Source organism: Phyllobates terribilis, unplaced genomic scaffold (genome assembly GCF_046119375.1).
Source record: "Phyllobates terribilis strain yellow unplaced genomic scaffold, ASM4611937v1 Scaffold_3__8_contigs__length_932513732, whole genome shotgun sequence".
NCBI classification, from domain to species: domain Eukaryota; kingdom Metazoa; phylum Chordata; class Amphibia; order Anura; family Dendrobatidae; genus Phyllobates; species Phyllobates terribilis.
In genome coordinates this window covers 395,816,718-395,841,700 of record NW_027362763.1, presented here as the reverse complement: position 1 = coordinate 395,841,700, position 24,983 = coordinate 395,816,718, and the positions used below count along the sequence as shown (strand labels likewise).

General features: G+C 44.2%; 1 protein-coding gene across 2 annotated transcripts in view; it reads right to left on the bottom strand.

Annotated features, from left to right (window-relative positions):
• The window catches only part of SMAP1 (small ArfGAP 1), a 287,543-nt gene that overhangs the window by 42,818 nt on the left and 219,742 nt on the right, over positions 1–24,983 (bottom strand). For both annotated transcript variants that reach the window (XM_073675510.1, XM_073675511.1), the window contains one exon: positions 23,044–23,125. In XM_073675510.1, the coding sequence (XP_073531611.1) occupies positions 23,044–23,125 (82 nt within the window). The remainder of the gene's footprint in view (positions 1–23,043; positions 23,126–24,983) is intronic.

Genomic DNA, 24,983 nt, shown 5'->3' with positions numbered 1-24,983 from the left:
AAAGTGGTACTGTGCAGTTCTCCCACCATACAGGACAGGTAAAGTGGTACTGTGCAGTTCTCCCACCATACAGGACAGGTAAAGTGGTACTGTGCAGTTCTCCCACCATACAGGACAGGTAAAGTGGTACTGTGCAGTTCTCCCACCATACAGGACAGGTAAAGTGGTACTGTGCAGTTCTCCCACCATACAGGACAGGTAAAGTGGTACTGTGCAGTTCTCCCACCATACAGGACAGGTAAAGTGGTACTGTGCAGTTCTCCCACCATACAGGACAGGTAAAGTGGTACTGTGCAGTTCTCTCACCATACAGGACAGGTAAAGTGGTACTGTGCAGTTCTCCCACCATACAGGACAGGTAAAGTGGTACTGTGCAGTTCTCCCACCATACAGGACAGGTAAAGTGGTACTGTGCAGTTCTCCCACCATACAGGACAGGTAAAGTGGTACTGTGCAGTTCTCCCACCATACAGGACAGGTAAAGTGGTACTGTGCAGTTCTCCCACCATACAGGACAGGTAAAGTGGTACTGTGCAGTTCTCCCACCATACAGGACAGGTAAAGTGGTACTGTGCAGTTCTCCCACCATACAGGACAGGTAAAGTGGTACTGTGCAGTTCTCTCACCATACAGGACAGGTAAAGTGGTACTGTGCAGTTCTCCCACCATACAGGACAGGTAAAGTGGTACTGTGCAGTTCTCCCACCATACAGGACAGGTAAAGTGGTACTGTGCAGTTCTCCCACCACACAGGACAGGTAAAGTGGTACTGTGCAGTTCTCCCACCATACAGGACAGGTAAAGTGGTACTGTGTCAAAATACAGAAAAAAGTAGATCCTGAGAATTACCCTCCGCACACCAGATAGGATTGGAGCACACACAGTGGGTGACAATCCCACCAAAATTGAACCACAAGTGTTCATAAGAATTATGGTATTCAATTCTTTATTTACAAATTGTCATAAGGCAAATAAACCCTAACTAAAGATTCTATAACAATTAAAATATAACCTTTATGATTTAAGTCTTTAATAACTAATGTGCAAAATTAAAAATACAGGTTTGTGTTGGTCATTCCTTGGAGGAATTTTCCAAATACTGGATTAAGACTTTGACAGTCACAGCAGTGAAGTATGGGGAGTCTCGCACCAGGGATCTCAATGTTGTTATTTTATGAGGGGTAACTCCTACTGAACAATGTCTCACAGGGATTTGCTCTCCATCCCCTTAAGTAATTCAATCTCCCTCATGGAGTGACCTCTATTCAAATATTACTAACTGGTATTGCTATATGTTGTCTTATACAGTCATTCAATCAGTGTATCACTGGTAAGGTATATAGCTAACTAACCACTTGCCAACTAACTGATCTAATATCCCCTGCTGTTCCACAGAGCTTGTTGTGATTAAATTATAAGTCAAATTCAGTGGTGTGGCTGCAGATCGGCACCTTATTCATTAGTATGGATCAACCATCAAACATTGCTGGTAAAATTAACCAACTGCCTCCCCATGTATCACCATCACTGGAGTCATCATTCGTAGCCTCAATTCCCTGATGACGCCAGTGATGGTGAAACATGCTGGGGAGGCAGCTGGTTAATTTTACTAGCAATGTTTGATAGTTGGACCATACTAATGAATATGGTGCTAGTCATTGGCCATATGTTCAGATTTTGAAGGAAAACATGATATGTCATTGGCTGCACTGTTTCCTTGGCCGACCCACTGTGTCTACAATCCTCTTCGATGCCCATTTCTTGGTGCTTCTTCTAAAGAGCTTTGAAAGCTCTGCCTGGGAGAGATTGTGCTGATGCAGTATAACTACCTTGTGTCTTGTTGCTGAGCTCAGTCTTACGATGGTTTGTCACCTGTGAAGTGAAAGTTGTTTCACAACCTCACCTTTCTAACAGAGTTTGGCTGTTCCTCAACCAGTGTTGAGAAAAGTTAACTGTTTTAACCTACATATGAAAATGATCATCATCTCCTATTTGTTATAACTGATTACATATACCCCCGACTATAGTCCAACGAAAACTCTTAGTTTGTGCAAGTGTACCTAGAAGAATTGATAGGGTTTTGAAGGCAAAGGGTGATGTGATTTAAATTTCTCTTATGCATTCACTTTGTAGTTTTTTTTACAAATTAACAAAATGCAAAGAGTCATAAGCATTATGGGAAATGTAGGTTGCTGCAAATGAGACTGTATTAGGGGACCACATCAAACCAGAAAAAATAGCCAACACAGTAATAGGTGTACACATGGCACAGACAAAAGCCTCAACATTTTTCTTTATCATCAAATTTTGTTATGCTGTATTGTTTTAATATTAACTAGATGTACAGGAAACAAGTTGCCATTTCAGCTCTAAACTAATATTTTAAGAAATGTTGGAGAATTTTCATTTTCTTCCAAGGCTTATATTATGTAATATTATATTTACCGATTAGGAGCTAGGAAGGTTCTAGCAAGGAGCTAGCATATGTTCATGGTCGTGAAAGTGTTAAATTAATTTTAGATGCCATAACACTTTTTGTGTGCAGAAAACAACTTCCATGTCTTCTATAGCACTATCTCACCTACCTAACAGAGTGACACCTCTTCCATCCTGGGGCTATGAGCCAGATGGCTGAGCAGCAGGAAAAATGTCTAAGATTTTTGAAATGCTCAGGAGGCAAAGAGTTGCAGAAGTAAGCAGGAACTGCAGCATAAGACAGGTAACCGTGTAAAACCTACTCCTTAACATGCCGGAAAGCACAGCATAAAGGGATGGAAAGCAATTAATAGGGAAATAGTTGATTGTAAAAAAATTTATGAGAGGCAGTGAACATTTTCTCCTTCTCCAAAATGCATCCGTAGTGAATGCCACAGACCATGCAGATACAGGACGTGATTTTTACAACCAGGAAGGATTGCTCACAAAACAAAGAAGAGGTTTTGAATGATAAAAATATTCAGAGACAAAAAAAAGTAAAATAAAAAAAAGCACGTCAGCATGGGCCATTAGTGTGTTTCTAAAGGCTGGAAGCTGCTTTCTAGAATTGCTGCTGGCTGCGGACCCTGGCACTAATTAATAACAAACAGAAATTATGCTTAATTACATTACTTATTGAAGATACAGACCAATGCATGGCATCTTCTCTTGTACCCGTTTCTGCCCGCGGATCGTAGTGGCAAGGTGTTCATGAAAATCAGAACCACAATAACTGTACTGAATAGACATATTGTGAAAATTGGTTCTTTCAACAGTAGTTTATTGGTGGTTTCCAGGTAGAAAAAAGGAAATGTATTTATTTAAAGCAAATAAAAAAAAATAAAGAGGCTGCAGACTTATCACCCCAAACAATAATAATCAAAGCAGGGCTTCACAAATGCAATAAAAAAAATCCTCAAGTAATTATGTAATGTATGAACATTTGTCAGTTGCTTTAATAGGCGCATTGAGTGATAAAATACTGCGCAATTTTTGAGATTGTAAGTTCGATATAACGAGCAGAATTAAGGCTGTGTACATTTGTAAAGGTTCCAGTACTAAAAAGAAAAAAAAAACTCCAAAAAACAAACAAAAACTGGATCCACTAGCTGGGGTTTTTTGGGCGCCAGACAAAAATATTGTGCAGATGTTTTTTTAATGCAGCAAAGAAAAAAAAAAAGATTCCAGTTGGAAAGTAGGAAAACGGGAGACATGTTAGGACATTTCGGTCCCCATTGAATTGAATGGATCCAATATTGGTTCCATTCATTTCTGTTTTTGTTATCCCAAAACGAATAAAAAAAAAAAAAGGAAATATCTACTGGACATGTGAACAGAGCCTAATTAAAGTTCTGGTTCCTAGTGATTATTCATCAGCACTTAAATGATGCATTGATCGCAGGATGACAAACAAGTCTTAAGAGCTCTCAAGTCTTAAGAGCAGGAGCACTGGCTCACTTATTAGTACAAACAATCCTGAAGATGTCACCAGAGACTGTCCCTGCATCAGTACTCCACACTGCTCTTCTATCATGGTACTTGCTGAATCACACAGAGCCCCAGACAACCACCAGCAGGCAGACCTCCAACACCTTTCCTCTACGCCTAGTTTTAGTCATTGGCCGTGTCAGGGGCCATCTTAAATACCGCTGGGTTTGCCAGACATATATTGAGCATAAAGATTTTCAGGAACTAACTGAATGTTAACGAGAATGAGGCAGATTTGATTTGTTAAAGGTCTTGACATTTTATTTGCGTGCTCCTGCATGCATATTCAATTCAAGGTATAATGGTTACATTTGGCTTGAGTTTCTCTATATCTATCAGTGAATATATTAACATTTTCAGCACCGCTCACCTTTTAAAGTAAATACATCCACGCTTAATATGCTATCAGTTAAGAGAAGCTCCGTACTGGAGTAATTTCAGCATTGAGCAGAAAGTGCACACAAGCTGGGGATTAACATTTAAAGTAACAGTCCATGCAAAAATTAGATCTCACTTCAGATAGAGCAGAAGAGGCATGACTGACATAAAAATTCACATTATTAGAATCCTGTCACAACAACTCAAAGGGCGCTGGGCTCTACAATATCTTATGTACTGTAAAGCCTGAAACTGCACCAGCAGAAAAAAATAAAAGCTATTTCTACTGGCTGTTGTGGGGTCAGATACTATGGTTTAGGCTTCAAATACCAGCTCGCATCTTTCCATGTAGACATGATAAATGAAGTATGTGTATGGCATCATTACATGTGTATATGCAACATATAAACTATCAGAATGAAGCCATGTTAGTTGATCGATCTATTTCACAACCCTATTGAAAATATCATTTTATAGTGCTATATATTCTCCTACTGTCACATCATCTATGTATTACACACACGCAAAGATACAGGTGCATCTCACTAAATTAGAATATCATTAAAAAGTTAATTTATTTCAGTTCTTCAATACAAAAAGTGAAACTCATTATATAGAGTCATTACAAACAGGGTGATCTATTTCAAGTGATCTTTTTAAATGCTTAGGAAGCCTTGGCAGGTGTTTATTGTTAATTATTTTAATTTACTGAGATGTTTTTTGTGTTTCCATTGGCTGTAAGCCATAATCATCAACATTAACAGAAATAAACACTTGAAATAGATCACTCTGTTTGTAATGACTCTATATAATATAAGAGTTTCACTTTTTGTATTGTAGAACTGAAATAAATTAACTTTTTGATATTCTAATTTTGTGAGATGTACCTGTACATACACACTCCTCAACAATGAAATTGCAACACCAAGAAAAAAATTTGTTGAATTATGGAAATCACAGGATCGATAAATATATTAATGATAAGCAAGAATGGAAATAAGGTTAACATCTCAATTTATTCTGTACTTCATATGAGCGCCAGGCGCAGAAATACATGCACTTACGCACCTTGGCTGTTATTAATGAGAATATTAATAGTTGGCCGAGGAACCATCAAGAACCACTGCTGGCGGCTTCCTTCGCAATTGCCAATGGCATCCAGATGTGATTGTAGAGAGACAAGTCCAGAGGTGCTGCAGGCCATGATAGCACATACCATCCCCATACCATAATCCTGGGAGTAGTACTGGTATGATGTTCCCTCATGAAAGACTTCATGAAGATCCAGGTTCACTAACAGCTCAGCATTAAATTGATTTGGTGGTGGAACCTGTGGTACAGACATTTTTCCACAGCGTCTGAGGAAATGTTTTTTCCACACAACGACGCCAGGCCGCATGTTGCATGCTACTGAGAGCAGCCCGTGGGGTCTAAACATGCTACTATGGGCTGCAGTTTCTCCAGATTTCTCAAGCATGACAGGAAAGCCATTGGTCAATAATTGCAAAAGGAGTTGCCAGCAGAGGATATTGATTTTTTTCTCAAATTTGGAACAACCTCACTGCCAAGTTTCTTCAAAAACTGTGTACCTAGAAGAATTGTTGCTCTGATTCCAATTTGAAGGCAAAGGATGGTCACACAAAATATTGATTTGAAATGGATTTGAATTACATTTTTTTTGTTGATAAAAATAAACTATTATTAACACTTCTATTTTTAAAGCATTTTTAATTTGCAGCAATATTTCCACAATACATATTATAATATATAATATGTGAACAATCACAATTTAACATACTGTATTAAATAAAACAAATTAAATAGCAGCCCTTGTAAGAAAGCCATTCACAGAATACAGGCTGTTGTAAAGGCGGAGAATAGGAATGCAGAAAAACTTTTAATTCTTGTAGTGCTACATGAAATCAGAGAGATATTAGATGTGAAGAGCAATGCCAGTGAGGGAGTAGAAAATCCTTCTGGTTCACAAGAAGTCTACATCTGGTCAGGAACAATGGCAGTGAAGAAGCATAAAGTCCTTCAGGTTCACAGGAACTTTACAACTTGTGAGCAACGACGACCGTGAGGCTGCCGAAAGCCCTTTTTCACACGAATTCTACATCTTGAGAGGAAAAATGCCAGTGAGGGAGTAGAAAGTGTCCTTCTGGTACACAAGAAGTCTATATCTTGTGAGAAAAATGGCAGTGAGGAAGCAGAAAGTTCTTCTAGTTCACAGGAATTCTACATCTTTTGAGGAATAATGGCAGTGAGGCAGCTGAAAGCCCTTCTGTCTTACAGGAAGTGTGCATCTTGTAAGAACAATGCCAATGAGGCAGCTGAAAGCAGTGCCGTCTTACAGGAAGTGTGCATCTTGTAAGAACAATGCCAGTGAGGCAGCTGAAAGCCCTTCTGCCTTACAGGAAGTGTGCATCTTGTAAGAACAATGCCAGTGAGGCAGCTGAAAGCCCTTCCGCCTTACAGGAAGTGTGCATCTTGTAAGAACAATGCCAATGAGGCAGCTGAAAGCAGTGCCGTCTTACAGGAAGTGTGCATCTTGTAAGAACAATGCCAGTGAGGCAGCTGAAAGCCCTTTTGCCTTACAGGAAGTGTGCATCTTGTAAGAACAATGTCAGTGAGGCAGCTGAAAGCCCTTCTGCCTTACAGGAAGTCTGCATCTTGTAAGAACAATGTCAGTGAGGCAGCTGAAAGCCCTTCTGCCTTACAGGAAGTCTGCATCTTGTAAGAACAATGTCAGTGAGGCAGCTGAAAGCCCTTCTGCCTTACAGGAAGTGTGCATCTTGTAAGAACAATGCCAGTGAGGCAGCTGAAAGCCCTTCTGCCTTACAGGAAGTGTGCATCTTGTAAGAACAATACCAGTGAGGCAGCTGAAAGCCCTTCCGCCTTACAGGAAGTGTGCATCTTGTAAGAACAATGCCAATGAGGCAGCTGAAAGCAGTGCCGTCTTACAGGAAGTGTGCATCTTGTAAGAACAATGCCAGTGAGGCAGCTGAAAGCCCTTTTGCCTTACAGGAAGTGTGCATCTTGTAAGAACAATGTCAGTGAGGCAGCTGAAAGCCCTTCTGCCTTACAGGAAGTGTGCATCTTGTAAGAACAATGTCAGTGAGGCAGCTGAAAGCCCTTCTGCCTTACAGGAAGTGTGCATCTTGTAAGAACAATGCCAGTGAGGCAGCTGAAAGCCCTTCTGCCTTACAGGAAGTGTGCATCTTGTAAGAACAATGTCAGTGAGGCAGCTGAAAGCCCTTCTGCCTTACAGGAAGTGTGCATCTTGTAAGAACAATGTCAGTGAGGCAGCTGAAAGCCCTTCTGCCTTACAGGAAGTGTGCATCTTGTAAGAACAATGTCAGTGAGGCAGCTGAAAGCCCTTCTGCCTTACAGGAAGTGTGCATCTTGTAAGAACAATGTCAGTGAGGCAGCTGAAAGCCCTTCTGCCTTACAGGATGTGTGCATCTTGTAAGAACAATGTCAGTGAGGCAGCTGAAAGCCCTTCTGCCTTACAGGAAGTGTGCATCTTGTAAGAACAATGTCAGTGAGGCAGCTGAAAGCCCTTCGGTCTTTCAGGAGGTGTGCATCTTGTAAGAACAATGCCAGTGAGGCAGCTGAAAGCAGTGCTGTCTTACAGGAAGTGTGCATCTTGTAAGAACAATGCCAGTGAGGCAGCTGAAAGCCCTTCTGCCTTACAGGAAGTGTGCATCTTGTAAGAACAATGTCAGTGAGGCAGCTGATAGCCCTTCTGCCTTACAGGAAGTGTGCATCTTGTAAGAACAATGTCAGTGAGGCAGCTGAAAGCCCTTCGGTCTTTCAGGAAGTGTGCATCTTGTAAGAACAATGCCAGTGAGGCAGCTGAAAGCCCTTCTGCCTTACAGGAAGTGTGCATCTTGTAAGAACAATGTCAGTGAGGCAGCTGAAAGCCCTTCTTCCTTACAGGAAGTGTGCATCTTGTAAGAACAATGTCAGTGAGGCAGCTGAAAGCCCTTCTGCCTTACAGGATGTGTGCATCTTGTAAGAACAATGTCAGTGAGGCAGCTGAAAGCCCTTCTGCCTTACAGGAAGTGTGCATCTTGTAAGAACAATGTCAGTGAGGCAGCTGAAAGCCCTTCGGTCTTTCAGGAGGTGTGCATCTTGTAAGAACAATGCCAGTGAGGCAGCTGAAAGCAGTGCTGTCTTACAGGAAGTGTGCATCTTGTAAGAACAATGCCAGTGAGGCAGCTGAAAGCCCTTCTGCCTTACAGGAAGTGTGCATCTTGTAAGAACAATGTCAGTGAGGCAGCTGATAGCCCTTCTGCCTTACAGGAAGTGTGCATCTTGTAAGAACAATGTCAGTGAGGCAGCTGAAAGCCCTTCGGTCTTTCAGGAAGTGTGCATCTTGTAAGAACAATGCCAGTGAGGCAGCTGAAAGCCCTTCTGCCTTACAGGAAGTGTGCATCTTGTAAGAACAATGTCAGTGAGGCAGCTGAAAGCCCTTCTGCCTTACAGGAAGTGTGCATCTTGTAAGAACAATGTCAGTGAGGCAGCTGAAAGCCCTTCTGCCTTACAGGATGTGTGCATCTTGTAAGAACAATGTCAGTGAGGCAGCTGAAAGCCCTTCTGCCTTACAGGAAGTGTGCATCTTGTAAGAACAATGTCAGTGAGGCAGCTGAAAGCCCTTCGGTCTTTCAGGAGGTGTGCATCTTGTAAGAACAATGCCAGTGAGGCAGCTGAAAGCAGTGCTGTCTTACAGGAAGTGTGCATCTTGTAAGAACAATGCCAGTGAGGCAGCTGAAAGCCCTTCTGCCTTACAGGAAGTGTGCATCTTGTAAGAACAATGTCAGTGAGGCAGCTGATAGCCCTTCTGCCTTACAGGAAGTGTGCATCTTGTAAGAACAATGTCAGTGAGGCAGCTGAAAGCCCTTCGGTCTTTCAGGAAGTGTGCATCTTGTAAGAACAATGCCAGTGAGGCAGCTGAAAGCCCTTCTGCCTTACAGGAAGTGTGCATCTTGTAAGAACAATGTCAGTGAGGCAGCTGAAAGCCCTTCTGCCTTACAGGAAGTGTGCATCTTGTAAGAACAATGTCAGTGAGGCAGCTGAAAGCCCTTCTGCCTTACAGGATGTGTGCATCTTGTAAGAACAATGTCAGTGAGGCAGCTGAAAGCCCTTCTGCCTTACAGGAAGTGTGCATCTTGTAAGAACAATGTCAGTGAGGCAGCTGAAAGCCCTTCGGTCTTTCAGGAGGTGTGCATCTTGTAAGAACAATGCCAGTGAGGCAGCTGAAAGCAGTGCTGTCTTACAGGAAGTGTGCATCTTGTAAGAACAATGCCAGTGAGGCAGCTGAAAGCCCTTCTGCCTTACAGGAAGTGTGCATCTTGTAAGAACAATGTCAGTGAGGCAGCTGATAGCCCTTCTGCCTTACAGGAAGTGTGCATCTTGTAAGAACAATGTCAGTGAGGCAGCTGAAAGCCCTTCGGTCTTTCAGGAAGTGTGCATCTTGTAAGAACAATGCCAGTGAGGCAGCTGAAAGCCCTTCTGCCTTACAGGAAGTGTGCATCTTGTAAGAACAATGTCAGTGAGGCAGCTGAAAGCCCTTCTGCCTTACAGGAAGTGTGCATCTTGTAAGAACAATGTCAGTGAGGCAGCTGATAGCCCTTCTGTCTTACAGGAAGTGTGCATCTTGTAAGAACAATGCCAGTGAGGCAGCTGAAAGCCCTTCTGCCTTACAGGAAGTGTGCATCTTGTAAGAACAATGTCAGTGAGGCAGCTGAAAGCCCTTCGGTCTTTCAGGAGGTGTGCATCTTGTAAGAACAATGCCAGTGAGGCAGCTGAAAGCAGTGCTGTCTTACAGGAAGTGTGCATCTTGTAAGAACAATGCCAGTGAGGCAGCTGAAAGCCCTTCTGCCTTACAGGAAGTGTGCATCTTGTAAGAACAATGTCAGTGAGGCAGCTGAAAGCCCTTCTGCCTTACAGGAAGTCTGCATCTTGTAAGAACAATGTCAGTGAGGCAGCTGAAAGCCCTTCTGCCTTACAGGATGTGTGCATCTTGTAAGAACAATGTCAGTGAGGCAGCTGAAAGCCCTTCTGCCTTACAGGAAGTGTGCATCTTGTAAGAACAATGTCAGTGAGGCAGCTGAAAGCCCTTCGGTCTTTCAGGAGGTGTGCATCTTGTAAGAACAATGCCAGTCAGGTAGCTGAAAGCAGTGCTGTCTTACAGGAAGTGTGCATCTTGTAAGAACAATGTCAGTGAGGCAGCTGAAAGCCCTTCTGCCTTACAGGAAGTCTGCATCTTGTAAGAACAATGTCAGTGAGGCAGCTGAAAGCCTTTCGTTCTTTCAGGAGGTGTGCATCTTGTAAGAACAATGCCAGTGAAGCAGCTCAATCCCTTCTGTCTTACAGGAAGTGTGCATCTTGTAAGAGCCACATATTCAAGCCCTTTCTATTTCCTGCCGACTCCAAGTCAAAAATATCTCCAGGATCCGCACATTCCTCAACTACGAATCTGCAAAAACACTAGCGCACGGCCTCTTCATCTCCCACCACGACTACAGCAACCTCCTGCTCTGTGGCCTCCGTTTCAACTCTCTCGCGCCCCTCCAATCTATCCTAAACTCTGCTGCCCGACTAATCCACCTGTCCCCCCGCTATTCCCTCACCTCTGCTCTCTGGGAAATGGGGAGCCAGGGATGAGATTGACAGACTCCAGTTCAAAACCCTAACCACGGCATACAAAGCCCTCCACAACCTGTCTCCTCCATATATCTGTGACCTAGTCTCCCGATACATACCAGCACGCAACCTCCGATCCTCACAAGATCTCCTGCTCTACTCCCCTCTTATCTAATCTTCCCACAATCACATACAAGATTTCTCCCATGCATCCCCCCCTACTCTGGAACTCTCTACCCCAACACATCAGACTCTCGCCTACGGTGGAAACCTTCATAAGGAACCCGAAGACCTACCTCTTCCGATAAGGATACAACCTGCAGTAACCCTTGCCCCACCATACCGCTGCACGACCAGCTCTACCCCTCACCTACGGTATCCTCACCCATCCCTTGTAGATTGTGAGCCCTCACGGGCAGGGTCCTCTCTCCTCCTGTACCATTACGTTTTGTTCAAGATTATTGTAATTGTTTTTGTATGTATACCCCTTTTTCACATGAAAATGGCCATGGAATAAATGGTGCTATAACAATAAATAATAATAACAATGCCACTGAGGCAGCTGAAAGCCCTGCTGTCTTAAAGGAAGTGTGCATCTTGTAAGAACAATGCCAGTGAGGCAGCTGGAAGCTTTTCTATTTCACAGGATATCCACTTAGTGGATTTTTTTTCTTCCAGCATATGCATTTCGCAGATGCACATGTATACTTTTGTCATAGGGCTGGTTCCTCTTGCCTTGCATAAAAAAAAATGTATATGCCTAGAACGTAACTACTACATGATGAGAGGTACTCGTATCAAGAACATGACCCACCTTAGAATTTAGAATTAGGGCACAAGGAGCAGCAAGCCTGACAGTGGGGAGAGTGCCAAAACTGCAAGCAGACTTTATACTTTTCCCCCAGACTATTTCTGTAATATATAATATTTGTGTGTTCTACAAAACATTTAAGAGTGTTTAATATTCACAGAAACAATGCTAACCTACTTAACCCATTAAAGACTCACGCAGTGATTGGTTGAATTTTATTATAGGATTGAGGTACTATAACTGAGCAATATAAATGTAAATATTCACCACATACTGTATAAAATGTTATTCAGGCAATTACTTGCATAATCTGCAAGATTTGATTGTAACTCAATAATATTCATGTGGAAATTGGCTTTGAAGTGGTTGTAGATCTTCAGACAGAAAATGCTATATAAATGCAAATGTATTACTTCATTGTATCTGATTTTACTTTAAATGCTTTTGTATTGTCCGTTAATAAGTTCAGACATACAAGTGGGCAAACAGTACAGCACAAAATGCCATTTGTTTTCTCTTCAACAAGCCAGTCGTGTACCCGCAGCAGAGGCGCTTTACCTCGGCCAAGCACTACGTGCTTTTTAAATGGATTTTCTTCAAGACCAATGTAGTAGATCACATAATGGTAACGACTATTCTGCTAGTTGTGAAGAGCAATACATATAAATAGTATCCATAGCCTATTGATTATTCAAGGTCTATCTAAACTACAGCCAAGATGGTGAGGCTTTGGCAAACGGTGGGGGCGGGGTCTCACTACTGGGAAAGTGCAAAGAGAGACCGCTGTGACTACTGGGAAAGTGCAAAAAGACCACTGTGACTACTGGGAAAGTGCAAAAAGAGACCGCTGTGACTACTGGGAAAGCGCAAAAAGAGACCGCTGTGACTACTGGGAAAGCGCAAAAAGAGACCGCTGTGACTACTGGGAAAGCGCAAAAAGAGACCGCTGTGACTACTGGGAAAGCGCAAAAAAAGACCGCTGTGACTACTGGGAAAGCGCAAAGAGAGACCTCTTTAACTACTGGGAAAGCGCAAAGAGAGACCGCTGTGACTACTGGGAAAGTGCAAAGAGAGACAGCTGTGACTACTGGGAAAGCGCAAAGAGACAGCTGTGACTACTGGGAAAGCGCAAAGAGACAGCTGTGACTACTGGGAAAGCGCAAAGAGACAGCTGTGACTACTGGGAAAGCGCAAAGAGACAGCTGTGACTATTGGGAAAGCGCAAAGAGACAGCTGTGACTATTGGGAAAGCGCAAAGAGAGACACGGCTGTGACTACTGGGAAAGTGGAAAGAGACAGCTGTGACTACTGGGAAAGTGGAAAGAGACAGCTGTGACTACTGGGAAAGTGGAAAGAGACAGCTGTGACTACTGGGAAAGTGGAAAGAGACAGCTGTTACTACTGGGAAAGTGGAAAGAGACAGCTGTTACTACTGGGAAAGTGGAAAGAGACAGCTGTGACTACTGGGAAAGTGAAAGTTGGATTGATATCTGCAAACCGATTTCTTATTCCAGAGAAATCTACATTTTAATACGTAAATGAGCTGTTACAATCTATGAGCGGGACACTGATCTCCCTGAGAATCTGCCTCCAGGGATTATTGAGGTATATTCTTAGGGCTCTTTCACACGTCAGTGTGTCCGGTAGGTGTGATGACAGTTTCCACATGTACCGGAGACACTGACACACGCAGACCCATTCAAATGAATGGGTCTGTGTACAAGTCAGTGTGTTTTCACGGACCGCGTGTCCATGTGCTCCACACGGACGATATCACGGATCACACGGACCCATTCAGGTCAATGGGTCCATGTAAACAAGTGCCGCACACAGATGCCATCCGTGTGACACGTACCTGCGCCTGGGAATCAACGCCGGGTGCTGAACACGGCCCTCATCATGTTTCCCTGCTGGTGCTGTGATCAGCACCAGCAGGGACAGTGATGAGGGTAGTAGTAGTCTGCTCCCGCAGTGTCCACCTGTGTAAAAATAAGAATAAAATAAAAAATCCTTATACTCACCTGTCCTAAGTGTCCCCCGCTGTAATCCATGCGACCGATCAGCAGAGGAGTTGGGGAGAATGAAGCGCCGCAGCGAGCGGCTGAGGAGCTGTGCTCAGTGAGTGACAGTACACCGCTCCTGAGCTCAGCTCCGGAGCCGCTTTGTAGCGCTGATTCCCAGGCGCCGGTCCATGTGATCCTGATCCGGCACACGGATATCTCCGGTACCGTTTTTTCTGGTACCGAAGATATACGGACGTGTGAAACCGGCCTTAGGGAGATCTGTGTCCCGCCCATAGATTGTAACAGCTAATTTTGCATATTAAGAAAGATGTGGATTTCTCTAGAATAAGACATTGGCTCGCAGATCTCAAGGTATCATTTTAATCACTTTCTATGACCTGCATGCCCATATTGACAGTAGGATCAACTCTCCTAAGCCGACAGATTCCCTTTAAGGTAACATTTCAATGTGACAAAAATGCAACAGACTTTCCACTGTATATTTACTTAAAGAAAACACATTGTAACATGTACATTTCTTGTCGACACTGTAAAATTCAAAATAGATCCGCAGTGTAAGCTGATTAAAGCTGGGTCTGAGGAGCGGATGCTCAAAAAGCGAAATGTGCATGTGCCCTCCTTTCTCACTCCTCCTTCCAATTATATTTGTAGAAGTAACTGCAGCTAGAGAAGCTCCATAAAGGAAATGTTACATGAGAACGTGGCCTAGGGAAGAAGTGGGAAAATAGTGGGCCATTACTTGTGTGACGGGTAGGAACTGTACGGCTGTCTTTAAAAGCATCCAGCAACTAGGAAGGTTAATTAGTTGCAGTAAAGAGGGAATGGTCAGCACTGTCCCAGGAAAAGATCCTAGTTACTTACCGGTAACGGGATTTTACAGAGCCCATGACAGCACCACCTGAGAGAGGGTATCCGCCCACCAAGGACAGGAACCTACTGAATAAAAAGGCGGTACCTCTCCTCCGCATCAGTTTTGTTTCAGAGCATGAGAGGGCCTCCGAAAACAGGTTAATACATAACCGCCACCTCAACATTTGTAGTAAACACCTTAAAAAGTGCACACCATAGTGATAAAGGGGAGGGAATTAATAGGGTGCTGTCATGGGCTCTGTAAAATCCCGTTACCGGTAAGTAAATAGGATTTTTTCCCCTTCTCCCATGACAGCACCACCTGAGAGATTTATAGAGATCAGACACCAGAGGGAGGGATCACCGCTTGCAACACCTTCCTACCAAAGGACAGATCAGTAGAAGAGGAAAGGTCAAGACGGTAATGTTTGTAAAATGTAGCGGGGGATGACCAAGTTGCCGCCTTACATATGATGTCGATGGGCACATCCGCCTTCTCCGCCCAGGAAGCAGCTACCGCACTGGTGGAGTGGGCCTTCAGGTTCTCTGGAACCGGCAGATTGCTAGAAGAGTAGGCTAAGGTAATAGTATCCCTGACCCATCTAGCTATGGTCCCTCTTGTAACCTTAAGTCCTTTCCTATCCCCCTGAAAGGATATAAATAAGGCGTCACTCTTCCTCCAGGCTTTTGTCACCTCCAAATACTGGACTAACACCCTCCTAACATCTAAGGTGTGAAGCTTATGCTCCTCAGAATCCCTAGGATTAGGATAGAAGGAAGGGAGAGTGATTACTTGCGTCCTATGGAATTTGGAGGCTACCTTTGGAAGATAGGCTGGGTCTGGTCTTAAGATTACTTTATCCGTACATACTTGAGTGAATGGATGGTTAACCGATAGTGCGTGTAAGTCACTGACTCTACGAGCTGATGTCAGGGCTACCAGTAGGGCAGTCTTTAAAGTTAGGATTTTTTCTGAAACTTCCTCTAAGGGCTCGAAGGGAGGTTTGGTTAGTGCCTACAGAACCAAATTAAGATCCCAAGGAGGCATCCTTGGAGTAGGAATAGGCCTGGACCTATCACAAGCTTTAATAAACCTAATGATCCACCTATTTGCCGCCAAGTCATAATTATATAATGCCCCCAGAGCTGATACTTGTACCTTAAGAGTACTGGTGACTAGACCCATGCTTAACCCCTTCTGGAGGAATTCTAGTATGGCCCCAATAGGAACCCTCCCTTTGGCGGACTGACCCGAGGTAGACCGGAACTTAGTCCAGGTTCTACCATAGATCCTAGTTGTTACCGGCTTTCTACTTGTCAGTAGGGTAGTAACCAGATCCGGAGAAAACCCCCTTTGTGTCAATAGCGACCTTTCAAAATCCAGGCCGTCAAATGCAGGCCCGATCTTTGGGGATGACAGACTGGGCCCTGCCTGAGGAGATCTGGGATGTCCGGAAGAACCCATGGATCTGCTTGGGACATTCTCTTCATCCAAGTGAACCATGGTCTCTTGGGCCAGAACGGGGCGATCAATATAACCCTCACCCTTTCCTCTCGGATCTTCCTCAAGATAGTAGGGATCAGTATTAAAGGGGGAAAGGCATAGGCTAGAGTAAAATTCCAAGGAATCGGCAGCACGTCCACCGCAAATGCCCCCTCTTTTGGATTCAGGGAGCAAAAGATTTCGGTCTTTCGATTGAGTCTGTTTACAAACAGATCTATTTGGGGCTGTCCCCATCTGCCCACAATCTGCTGAAATAAGGCTGGATTCAATTCCCACTCTCTTTGTTTTAAGATGTGACGACTCAGGAAATCGGCCTTTACGTTCTCTTCCCCTTTTATATGAAGCGCCGAGAGCGTGAGCAGCTGACTCTCGGCAAACCTGAAGATCTGATCCGCTACTAACATCAGAGGGAGAGACCTGGTACCCCCCTGATGATTGATGTAGGCGACTGTCGATCTGTTGTCTGACATTATCCGGATGTGATGCCCCGAAGAACAGGACTGAACTTTATTAGAGCATTTTTGGCTGCCAACAGCTCCCTCATGTTGGAAGAGAGACTTGAGTCGCTGTCCGACCAGAGGCCTTGTACAGAATGATCTCTTAGGTGAGCTCCCCAGCCTTCTGCACTTGCGTCCGCTGTAATTGTATCCGGCACCTGGAATGTCCAAGGAACCCCCAAAGATAGATTGACTGGAGATCTCCACCATTCCATGGAGTTGATTACAACTTCTGGAAGAGATATTTTGCCATTCAGGCGACCTTTGAGCTGCCTGTCCGCTGCCAGGATCTCCTGCTGAAGACATCTGGAATGGTACGGGGCCCACTGAACCGCTGGGATGCAAGATGTCATTGTACCCAACAGAGACCTTGCCTTCCTCAGGGTCATGGTCGGATTGCTGATAACCCGAGATATTAGGGATCCGATCTTCAGCTTCTTTTCCTCTGGTAGAAGACAAGTTTGGTTTTCTGAGTTCAGAATGAGACCCAGGAAAGACTGAACCTGCTTTGGTTCCAGCCTTGACTTCTCTAAATTTAACAGCCAACCCAGGCGTTTTAGACTGGCCATGACGTCCGCCAGGGCTAGAGCACAGAGTTGTCTTGACCTGCCCACTACTAGGAAGTCGTCCAGATAAGGGATGACCAGAATATCTCTTTCCCTCAAATGTGCTGTGACCTCCAGGATAATTTTTGTGAAGACTCTCGGCGCCATGGAAATGCCAAAGGGAAGAGCTGCGAACTGAAAATGCCTTGCGTGCTTGCCGAACTGTACAGCCACCCTCAAACTGTTGATGATCTGCCAAGATCGGGACGTGGTAGTAGGCGTCCTTCAGATCGAGGACGCACATATAACAGTCCGGAAACAGCATCCTTATGGCGGACTTTATTGTTTCCATTTTGAACGGCCTGTAGATTAAATGGTTGTTCAGCTTCTTCAAGTTGGCAATGGTCCTGAAGTAGCCGTCCGGCTTCTTTATTAGGAAGAGAGTTGAATAGAATCCCCTTCCTTGCTCGGGTGCAGGCATTTCCACCAGAACCCCCTTCACAAGCAGAGAGAGAACTTCCTGCTGTAAGGCTATCGGCTCCCCTAGACCCCTGGGGGCTGAAATTTTGACGGTGTTCCTGGGCCGGCTCTTGAACTCCTATGTGAGCCCCCTCCAGATTATCCCTAAAATTCAAGAATTGGATGAAATTTTCTCCCAGGCAGGCAGGAAGTGGGACAACCTTCCTCCCACCTGGGGAGGACTGTCACTTACGGGCCTTCTTATTCTCGGAGGAGGGACCCCCGAACATGAAGCCTCTGTTATACGGCTTCCTGTCTTTCCAGGTACCTTGGTCTCTAGGAGCTTTACTGCGACTGTACTTTCTCTTCCGAAAGGAGCTTTTAAACTGGGAACCAGACACAGTGGGAAACCCATGTTTTTTGACTGCGGCCTTATCCAGGATGTCATCTAGACCTTTGCCGAACAGAAAGTCCCCCTCACAAGGGATTGAGCATAGCTTAGTCTTTGATTGCACATGCCCTGGCCAGCTCTTGAGCCATAATGCCCTACGAGCTGCATTAGAGAGATTTGCAGACCGGGCAGCCAGCCTCACTGAATCTGCCGATGCGTCTGCCAGGAATGCAGCCGCCCCCTGCACAAGAGGAAGGTCCGACAAAATCTTCTCCCTCGAGACATTCCCCCTAATCTGGTCTTCCAATTGTTGAAGCCAGATCATCATAGATCTAGCGGTGCAGGTGGCTGCCACCGCCGGTTTAAGGGCCCCTGCTGACGACTCCCAGGCTTGTTTAAGGAAAGACTCCGCTTTTTTATCAAGCGGGTCTTTCAAGGCCCATAAATCCTCAAAGGGCAGATTGGATCTTTTTGACGACTTTGCAATGGCCACATCAATCTTATGGGTTTTGTCCCATTTAGCCGCATCCTCTTCCTCAAAGGGGTATCTCCGCTTAGAGGAGGAAGGCAGCTGACCCTTCTTCTCAGTTTTTTTTCCATTCCCTTTCTATAAGCGATTTGATCCTCTCATTAACCGGGAATGTGCGTCTCTTCCTCTGGTCCAAGCCCCCGAACATAACATCCTGAACTGTTCTGGGAACTTTGGTATCAGTAATACCCATAATCACTCTGACGGCTCTAACTAGTCTCTCAGTATTATCTACCGAAAAACAAGGCCTACCCCCCCATCATCATCCGAAGATTCCGATGATGATGAGGAGGGATTAGAGGAGGAAGGAAGTTCTCTTGTAAACCGGGACTCTACAGATTCCTCTGATTCTGAGGAAACTAGCTTCTGCTTCTTCTTCCTGCGCGAGGTTAAGCTTTCAAAGAATCCCTGACTTCTGTCTGGATCAGATTCTTTAATTCCATAGAAAACCTGGGGGACTCTTCCGCTATGGTTTTCGGAATACAGTCCGCACACAGGTTTTTGACGTAGGAGGTGGGAAGACTGATTTTACATAAAGCACACTCCTTGTTTTTACTCTTAGAGCTACACTTCTTTGGCTCCTAACACCCCAAGAATTGAAAGGAGAAAAAGAGAGGAAAACAGAGAAGAGCACATTACTCAAGGTGAGACTTTCACGAAGATCACTCACCACACTGCTGTTCAGACTAGGGTACCGGAGGCGGTGGTTGCCGTTCACATGAGGGCTCCCACCTGGCGGAGGTGGACTGACGAGGTCTTTTCTGACCGGTTCTGCCGGAACTCGTACGCCCTCCACTGCTGTGGCTTTGGTGATGGGAAGATTCTTGAACCAGTTTCTTTAGCTGCTTGCGCTGCTTTGGCGGCTGTGGCTGCTGCTGTACCTCCTGCGGTGGTGACAGCTGCTGCCCAGGTGACTGCGGCTCTTCACTCATTATGTCAGGGATGCAGACACCGCCATCTTGATTCCTCCCCATCCTTTAAAAAGCAGTAGGGCTCCACCTCCTTTAGGCTCCTCCCCTTCCAGCAGCGTGCTCATTCTTTTTCCTTTTTTTTCTTCAAATTTGGCCAGCTGGCGCGCTAAACCGCAGATCCTCCTCCTTCAACACGTGCGCAGCCCAGCAGCACCCGGCGCGCTTGCAGCGGGATGTCGGCCTCCAGCGCACTCCGTGATAGGGCGCATCACCACCCCGCGCGTGCGCAGCCCGGACTTCGGGCGCGCTCCGTCACAGGGTTCGACGCGACCCCCACGTGCGCAGACCCGGAAGTCCTGCCGGCCGGCGTGCGCTCAGTTTAGTCCATTGTGAGGCGCAGACCTGGCCGCAGGACACGGCGCACGCGGGGAGGACTCCGGAAGGCAGCCCCCCCACACGCAGATCCGGGCAGCAGCCAGATGGGCTGAGAACAGGGGCCATCTGCTGCTTCCACGGTCTCCAGGCTGCACCGACCTCGGAATCCACGGTCCAGGTACGTGAGGTAGCACCTGGCGAGGCTCCCATCAAGGACAGGAACCAAAAACTGATGCGGAAGAGAGGTACCGCCTTTTTATTCAGTAGGTTCCTGTCCATGGTGGGCGGATACCCTCTCTCAGGTAGTGCTGTCATGGGAGAAGGGGGAAAAAGTAAGTGGTGTGCTGCAAGAAGGATGCAAATCTGAACACCGGGCTAATGGAGGTGCTGAGCCTCTCTGGCTGTAACTGCCAGCTAGTTATTATTATTATAGCGCCATTTTTTCCATGGTGCTTTACATGTGAAAAGGGGTATACATAATAAAAACAAGTACAATAATCATAGACAATAGAAGTCAGCGACTGGTACAGGAGGAGAGAGGACCATGCCCAAGAGGGCTCACAATCTACAAGGGATGGGTGAGGATACAGTAGTAGTTGGAAGCAGCTACTACCTGAAGTGGAGAGCGAAAGAGAGAGCAATCTGTTATGCAACAGGAAAAAAGACTGAAGGCCATGACTAGGGGGTATAGTGATGTTCTGTGTACAAGTACTGTGTGGGGATGAAGACAACCAATTTGTGAAGAGACTTCCATAATTGTATTAGAAGCATTTTAAAGAGAGTAGTGAGTGAGTGTGATGAAGAAGAACCTGAATAAACACCTGTGATTAACTTCAATTGGAAATTGTATCATCGCTGTGTGTGCCTGGAGGCTGATATGCCTCATGACTGTGGAAGCACTGATTAATGGTCGCCCCAAATAAAATTCCCTTACGATTTCAAAGAATTCATGTTTCTTTGCACTGCCCATATATACCTATTGGCGTGCATGCAACACTACTGTAAACGTTAGAATGGCATTGCTCCAACTACCAGTAAGAGTGTATTCTAACTAAAGCAAATGATCTAGTAATATCTTATTGACCGGACAGGTTAGGTATGAAATTACACTTTTATGCAATGCAGAGTTATTGACTGGTGATTTCGAGCAGAGACTTGTGTGGAGCGGGCACTCTGCAGAGAGCTCAGGCAAGCCAGCGCCGTCAGTCACCAGTGAGGGAGAAGGGGGCATTTAAAACTAATTGGTGGAATGGTGCACTATGCCTCTTGGCAACACCAGTTAGCATTTTTATTACACTTCAATCCAGTTTCTTAAAAATGGAGGCAGCAACTTGAACACAGAAGGCGAATATTTTAAAAGGGGCTTTCTCCTCTACAAGACGGTCCATTCAGCCCATTCGGCTTCAGAACCCATACTAGGTGCTATGCCTTCTGCCTATGGCCTGAAGATGAATGAAAAATGCTTTCCCACTAGATCTCTATACATATACTTACATAGCGTATATTTTACAAAAACCCTTATTCTTATCGGTGAGTGTTGACCTAATATATTTCTACAAGTCTTGGTTTGATATAGTGGAAGATCTTATCACAGAGTGTTATAAAGACTAGGGTCTCTTTCTCCGCAGCCTGGGGAAAAGTATACCGCTGGAATCTTATGAGAAATGTGCTCCTGGGCAGCAAACATTTATACCTCCACGTTCTAGGAGATACAAAACTTAACATAATAGTCCCTGGACAGCAGCCCGTAGGACAGAGTGAGAATAAAGAGGTTATTTTAGAGAAGCATGTTTTAGAAAAGTAGCTATCCAGCGGCTGACTGTATAGTTACGATGAATGCAAAGTTCACTGCAGTACATTGAGCTTATAATCACTGTACACGGTTTTTGCCATAACAATGCACTACCAAAAAGGGTCAATGTATTAAAAGAGGAACCTTGTTAAAATTCAATACGATCTATGGGCAGCATGTTGTAGAGCTGTCAAATCTGAGCAGCTTAATAAATAGATTCAGCATAACTTGCTATTTATGGAAAATTCGGATAATTTTGGGCTTGGTATTCTGGTAGGTAGTACTTCGTGACTGATAACTATTCTTACATGTATACAGGAAAGGCTGTCAATCATCGATAAAGACCGCCCACCATACTCCTAAATCTCTGCTGGTTCTGAGTTTAGATCAATAAATGACAAACCTACCGTATATACCAACCTGCTCAACTCCTCCAGCCTAATAAGATACTGCTGGCAGATCAAACCTGGTTTTCAGAGTAACATTGTGACTTTACATATGAAGTACTGAAAGGTTCCTTTACCCTTTTTGTAAAGACAGAGACTGAAGTTTTTGTTGCTTAGTCATAAGAGAAAATGTAAATCTGTAAGGTAAATCTTATTTACATTTTGCACAATTTTCAGGATCTCTAGATGACTACAACAACGTAAAACCAATACAGGGTCTTGTGTACGGTCACCAGTTTTTAGAAGGAGTTGAATTCTAGTTCCATGTGTTGGTACACACCTATGAGATTAATACCGAAAGCTATGCGCTCCTAGGAACTTACTACGATATATCACTGTAGCATCTATATGAAAAGGCAAGCAGCATAACTGAAATCAGCAGGAGATCATTTAAAATATTTAGTACCAGCAGCCTGTATTCACAATGAAATAACCATATGAACATGCTTGGCTTTCATAAAAATCTATTTGGACTGTGGCAAAAAATACAAACATTCGGAAAAAGGATGAGCCAATAAAACGTGATCCAAGATTAGCTTCTTCCAATAACAGCATTGAATGAAATCCAATAAAACCTAACATCTTATGCTTTACATTATAAAAAAACCCTTTATATTTAAATGTTGAGATGTCATTATGCAGCACGACTTTGAAGATCACTTTGATAGCTTTTCGTTCCCCAAGGAGCTCATTACTGGTATTTTGGTAGAGACCGCACTGCTGACAGATACAGGCCCCCTTATTAAACATTTTCTTTAATAGAGGGCTCTCCGCAGACTTAATCATGCCATTTTCAAGCACAGCTAACAATATCAGTTGGCATATGGAAGATAAAGGCCTGATGCTCCCTTCTGCAGAGCTTTCATTGGAGCAGTGTTATAATCGAACAATGGACAGCGTTCATCATTTATTACTTACCAAGTCCTAAAAGATCAACGGTCATTTCTGGGGCTTTCTTTGGACTGGCTTTAACCTCTAGCTGTGGTTCTTTTTTCATTACCTGTGAACAGAAGCAAAGCGCTCATTAATTAGGCTCTTAAAGTAACGTGCCAGCGGATTCCTGCTCTTCTGGTAGGTTTAATAGAGTTTATAACACTTGTTAGAAGAGCCTGGAAAATGCTTCTAACACATATAATAGACTTATAAAGGATACCATTTGAGAAACATAACTGATAGCTGCCAAGTAATAGGATAATGAGGTAACCCGCAACAAAAAGGCCAACACTAATCCAATATTTTAATTTATTAGCATGTCAATCATTAACAGTTTGTTATGACATAATATTTTTTTTGCTACCAAAGTATGCCTAGTAACCTTGTTTCTAAGAATAGGGAGAAGAAAAAGCAACAAGACAAGTCATTCTGCATAAAAGTGAATATATCCATGTGGAACATTTAAGGTGACCATACACCTTCAATAGCCATCGGCCCAACAATCATTAGCCATTCTTCCTCATATCAGTGTTGGCCGAGCAGCATGCATGTGTTTTCAATGAGAAAGGAGTAAGCAGCTGACAGACACCTGCTTAAATTTTACTGAGATGTCTATAGATGCTCAATCATCGGAAAAATGTGAAAATCAATGTTTCCCACAGGGCTTCTATGGGAATGAATATATACCCTGAGTAAAAGTTTTAGGCAGGTGAGGAAAAAAATGCTAGAAAGTAAGAATGCTTTCATGAATAGAAGTTTATATTTAGCATTTACTAAATGCAAAGTGAATGAATAAAAGACCATTCTAAATCTAAATCAATATTTGGTGTGACCACCTTTTGCCTTCAACATGGCATCAATTCTTCTAGGTACATGTGCAGACAGTTTATGAAGGAAAACTGCAGAGAAGTTGTTCCAAACATCTTGGAGAACTAACCACAGATCAGTGGATGTAGGCTTGCACAAATCCTTTCGTCTCTTCATGTAAATGCCACACAGAGTTCTAGCAGCAGACACATCTCTTCAACAACTGTTAAGAGGAGACTTTGTGCAGCAGGCCTTCATGGTAAAATAGCTGCAAGGAAACCACTGCTAAGGATAGGCAACAAGCAGAAGAGACTTGTTTTGGGCTAAAGAACACAAGGAATGGACATTAGACCAGTGGAAATCTGTGCTTTGGTCTGATGAGTCCAAATTTGAGATCTTTGGTTCCAACCACCGTGCCATTGTGCGACGCAAAAAAGGTGAACGGATGGACTCTACATACCTGGTTCCCACCGTGAAGCATGGAGGAGGAGGTGTGATGGTGTGGGGGTGCTTTGCTGGTGACACTGTTGGGGATTTATTCAAAATTGAAGGCATACTGAACCAGCATGGCTACCACAGCATCTTGCAGCGGCATGCTATTCCATCCGGTTTGCGTTTAGTTGGACCATCATTTATTTTTCAACAGTACAATGACCCCAAACACGCCTCCAGGCTGTGTAAGGGCTATTTGACCAAGAAGGAGAGTGATGGGGTGCTACGCCAGATGACCTGGCCTCCACAGTCACCAGACCTGAAATCAATCGAGATGGTTTGGGGTGAGCTGGACCGCAGAGTGAAGGCAAAAGGGCCAACAAGTGCTAAGCATCTCTGGGAACTCCTTCAAGATTGTTGGAAGACCATTTCCGGTGACTACCTCTTGAAGCTCATCAAGAGAATGCCAAGAGTGTGCAAAGCAGTCATCAAAGCAAAAGGTGGCTACTTTGAAGAACCTAGAATATAAGACATATTTTCAGTTGTTTCACACTTTTTTGTTAAGTATATAATTCCACAGGTGTTAATTCATAGTTTTGATGCCTTCAGTGTGAATGTACTATTTTCATAGTCATGAAAATACAGAAAAACCTTTAAATGAGAAGGTGTGTCCAAACTTTTGGTCT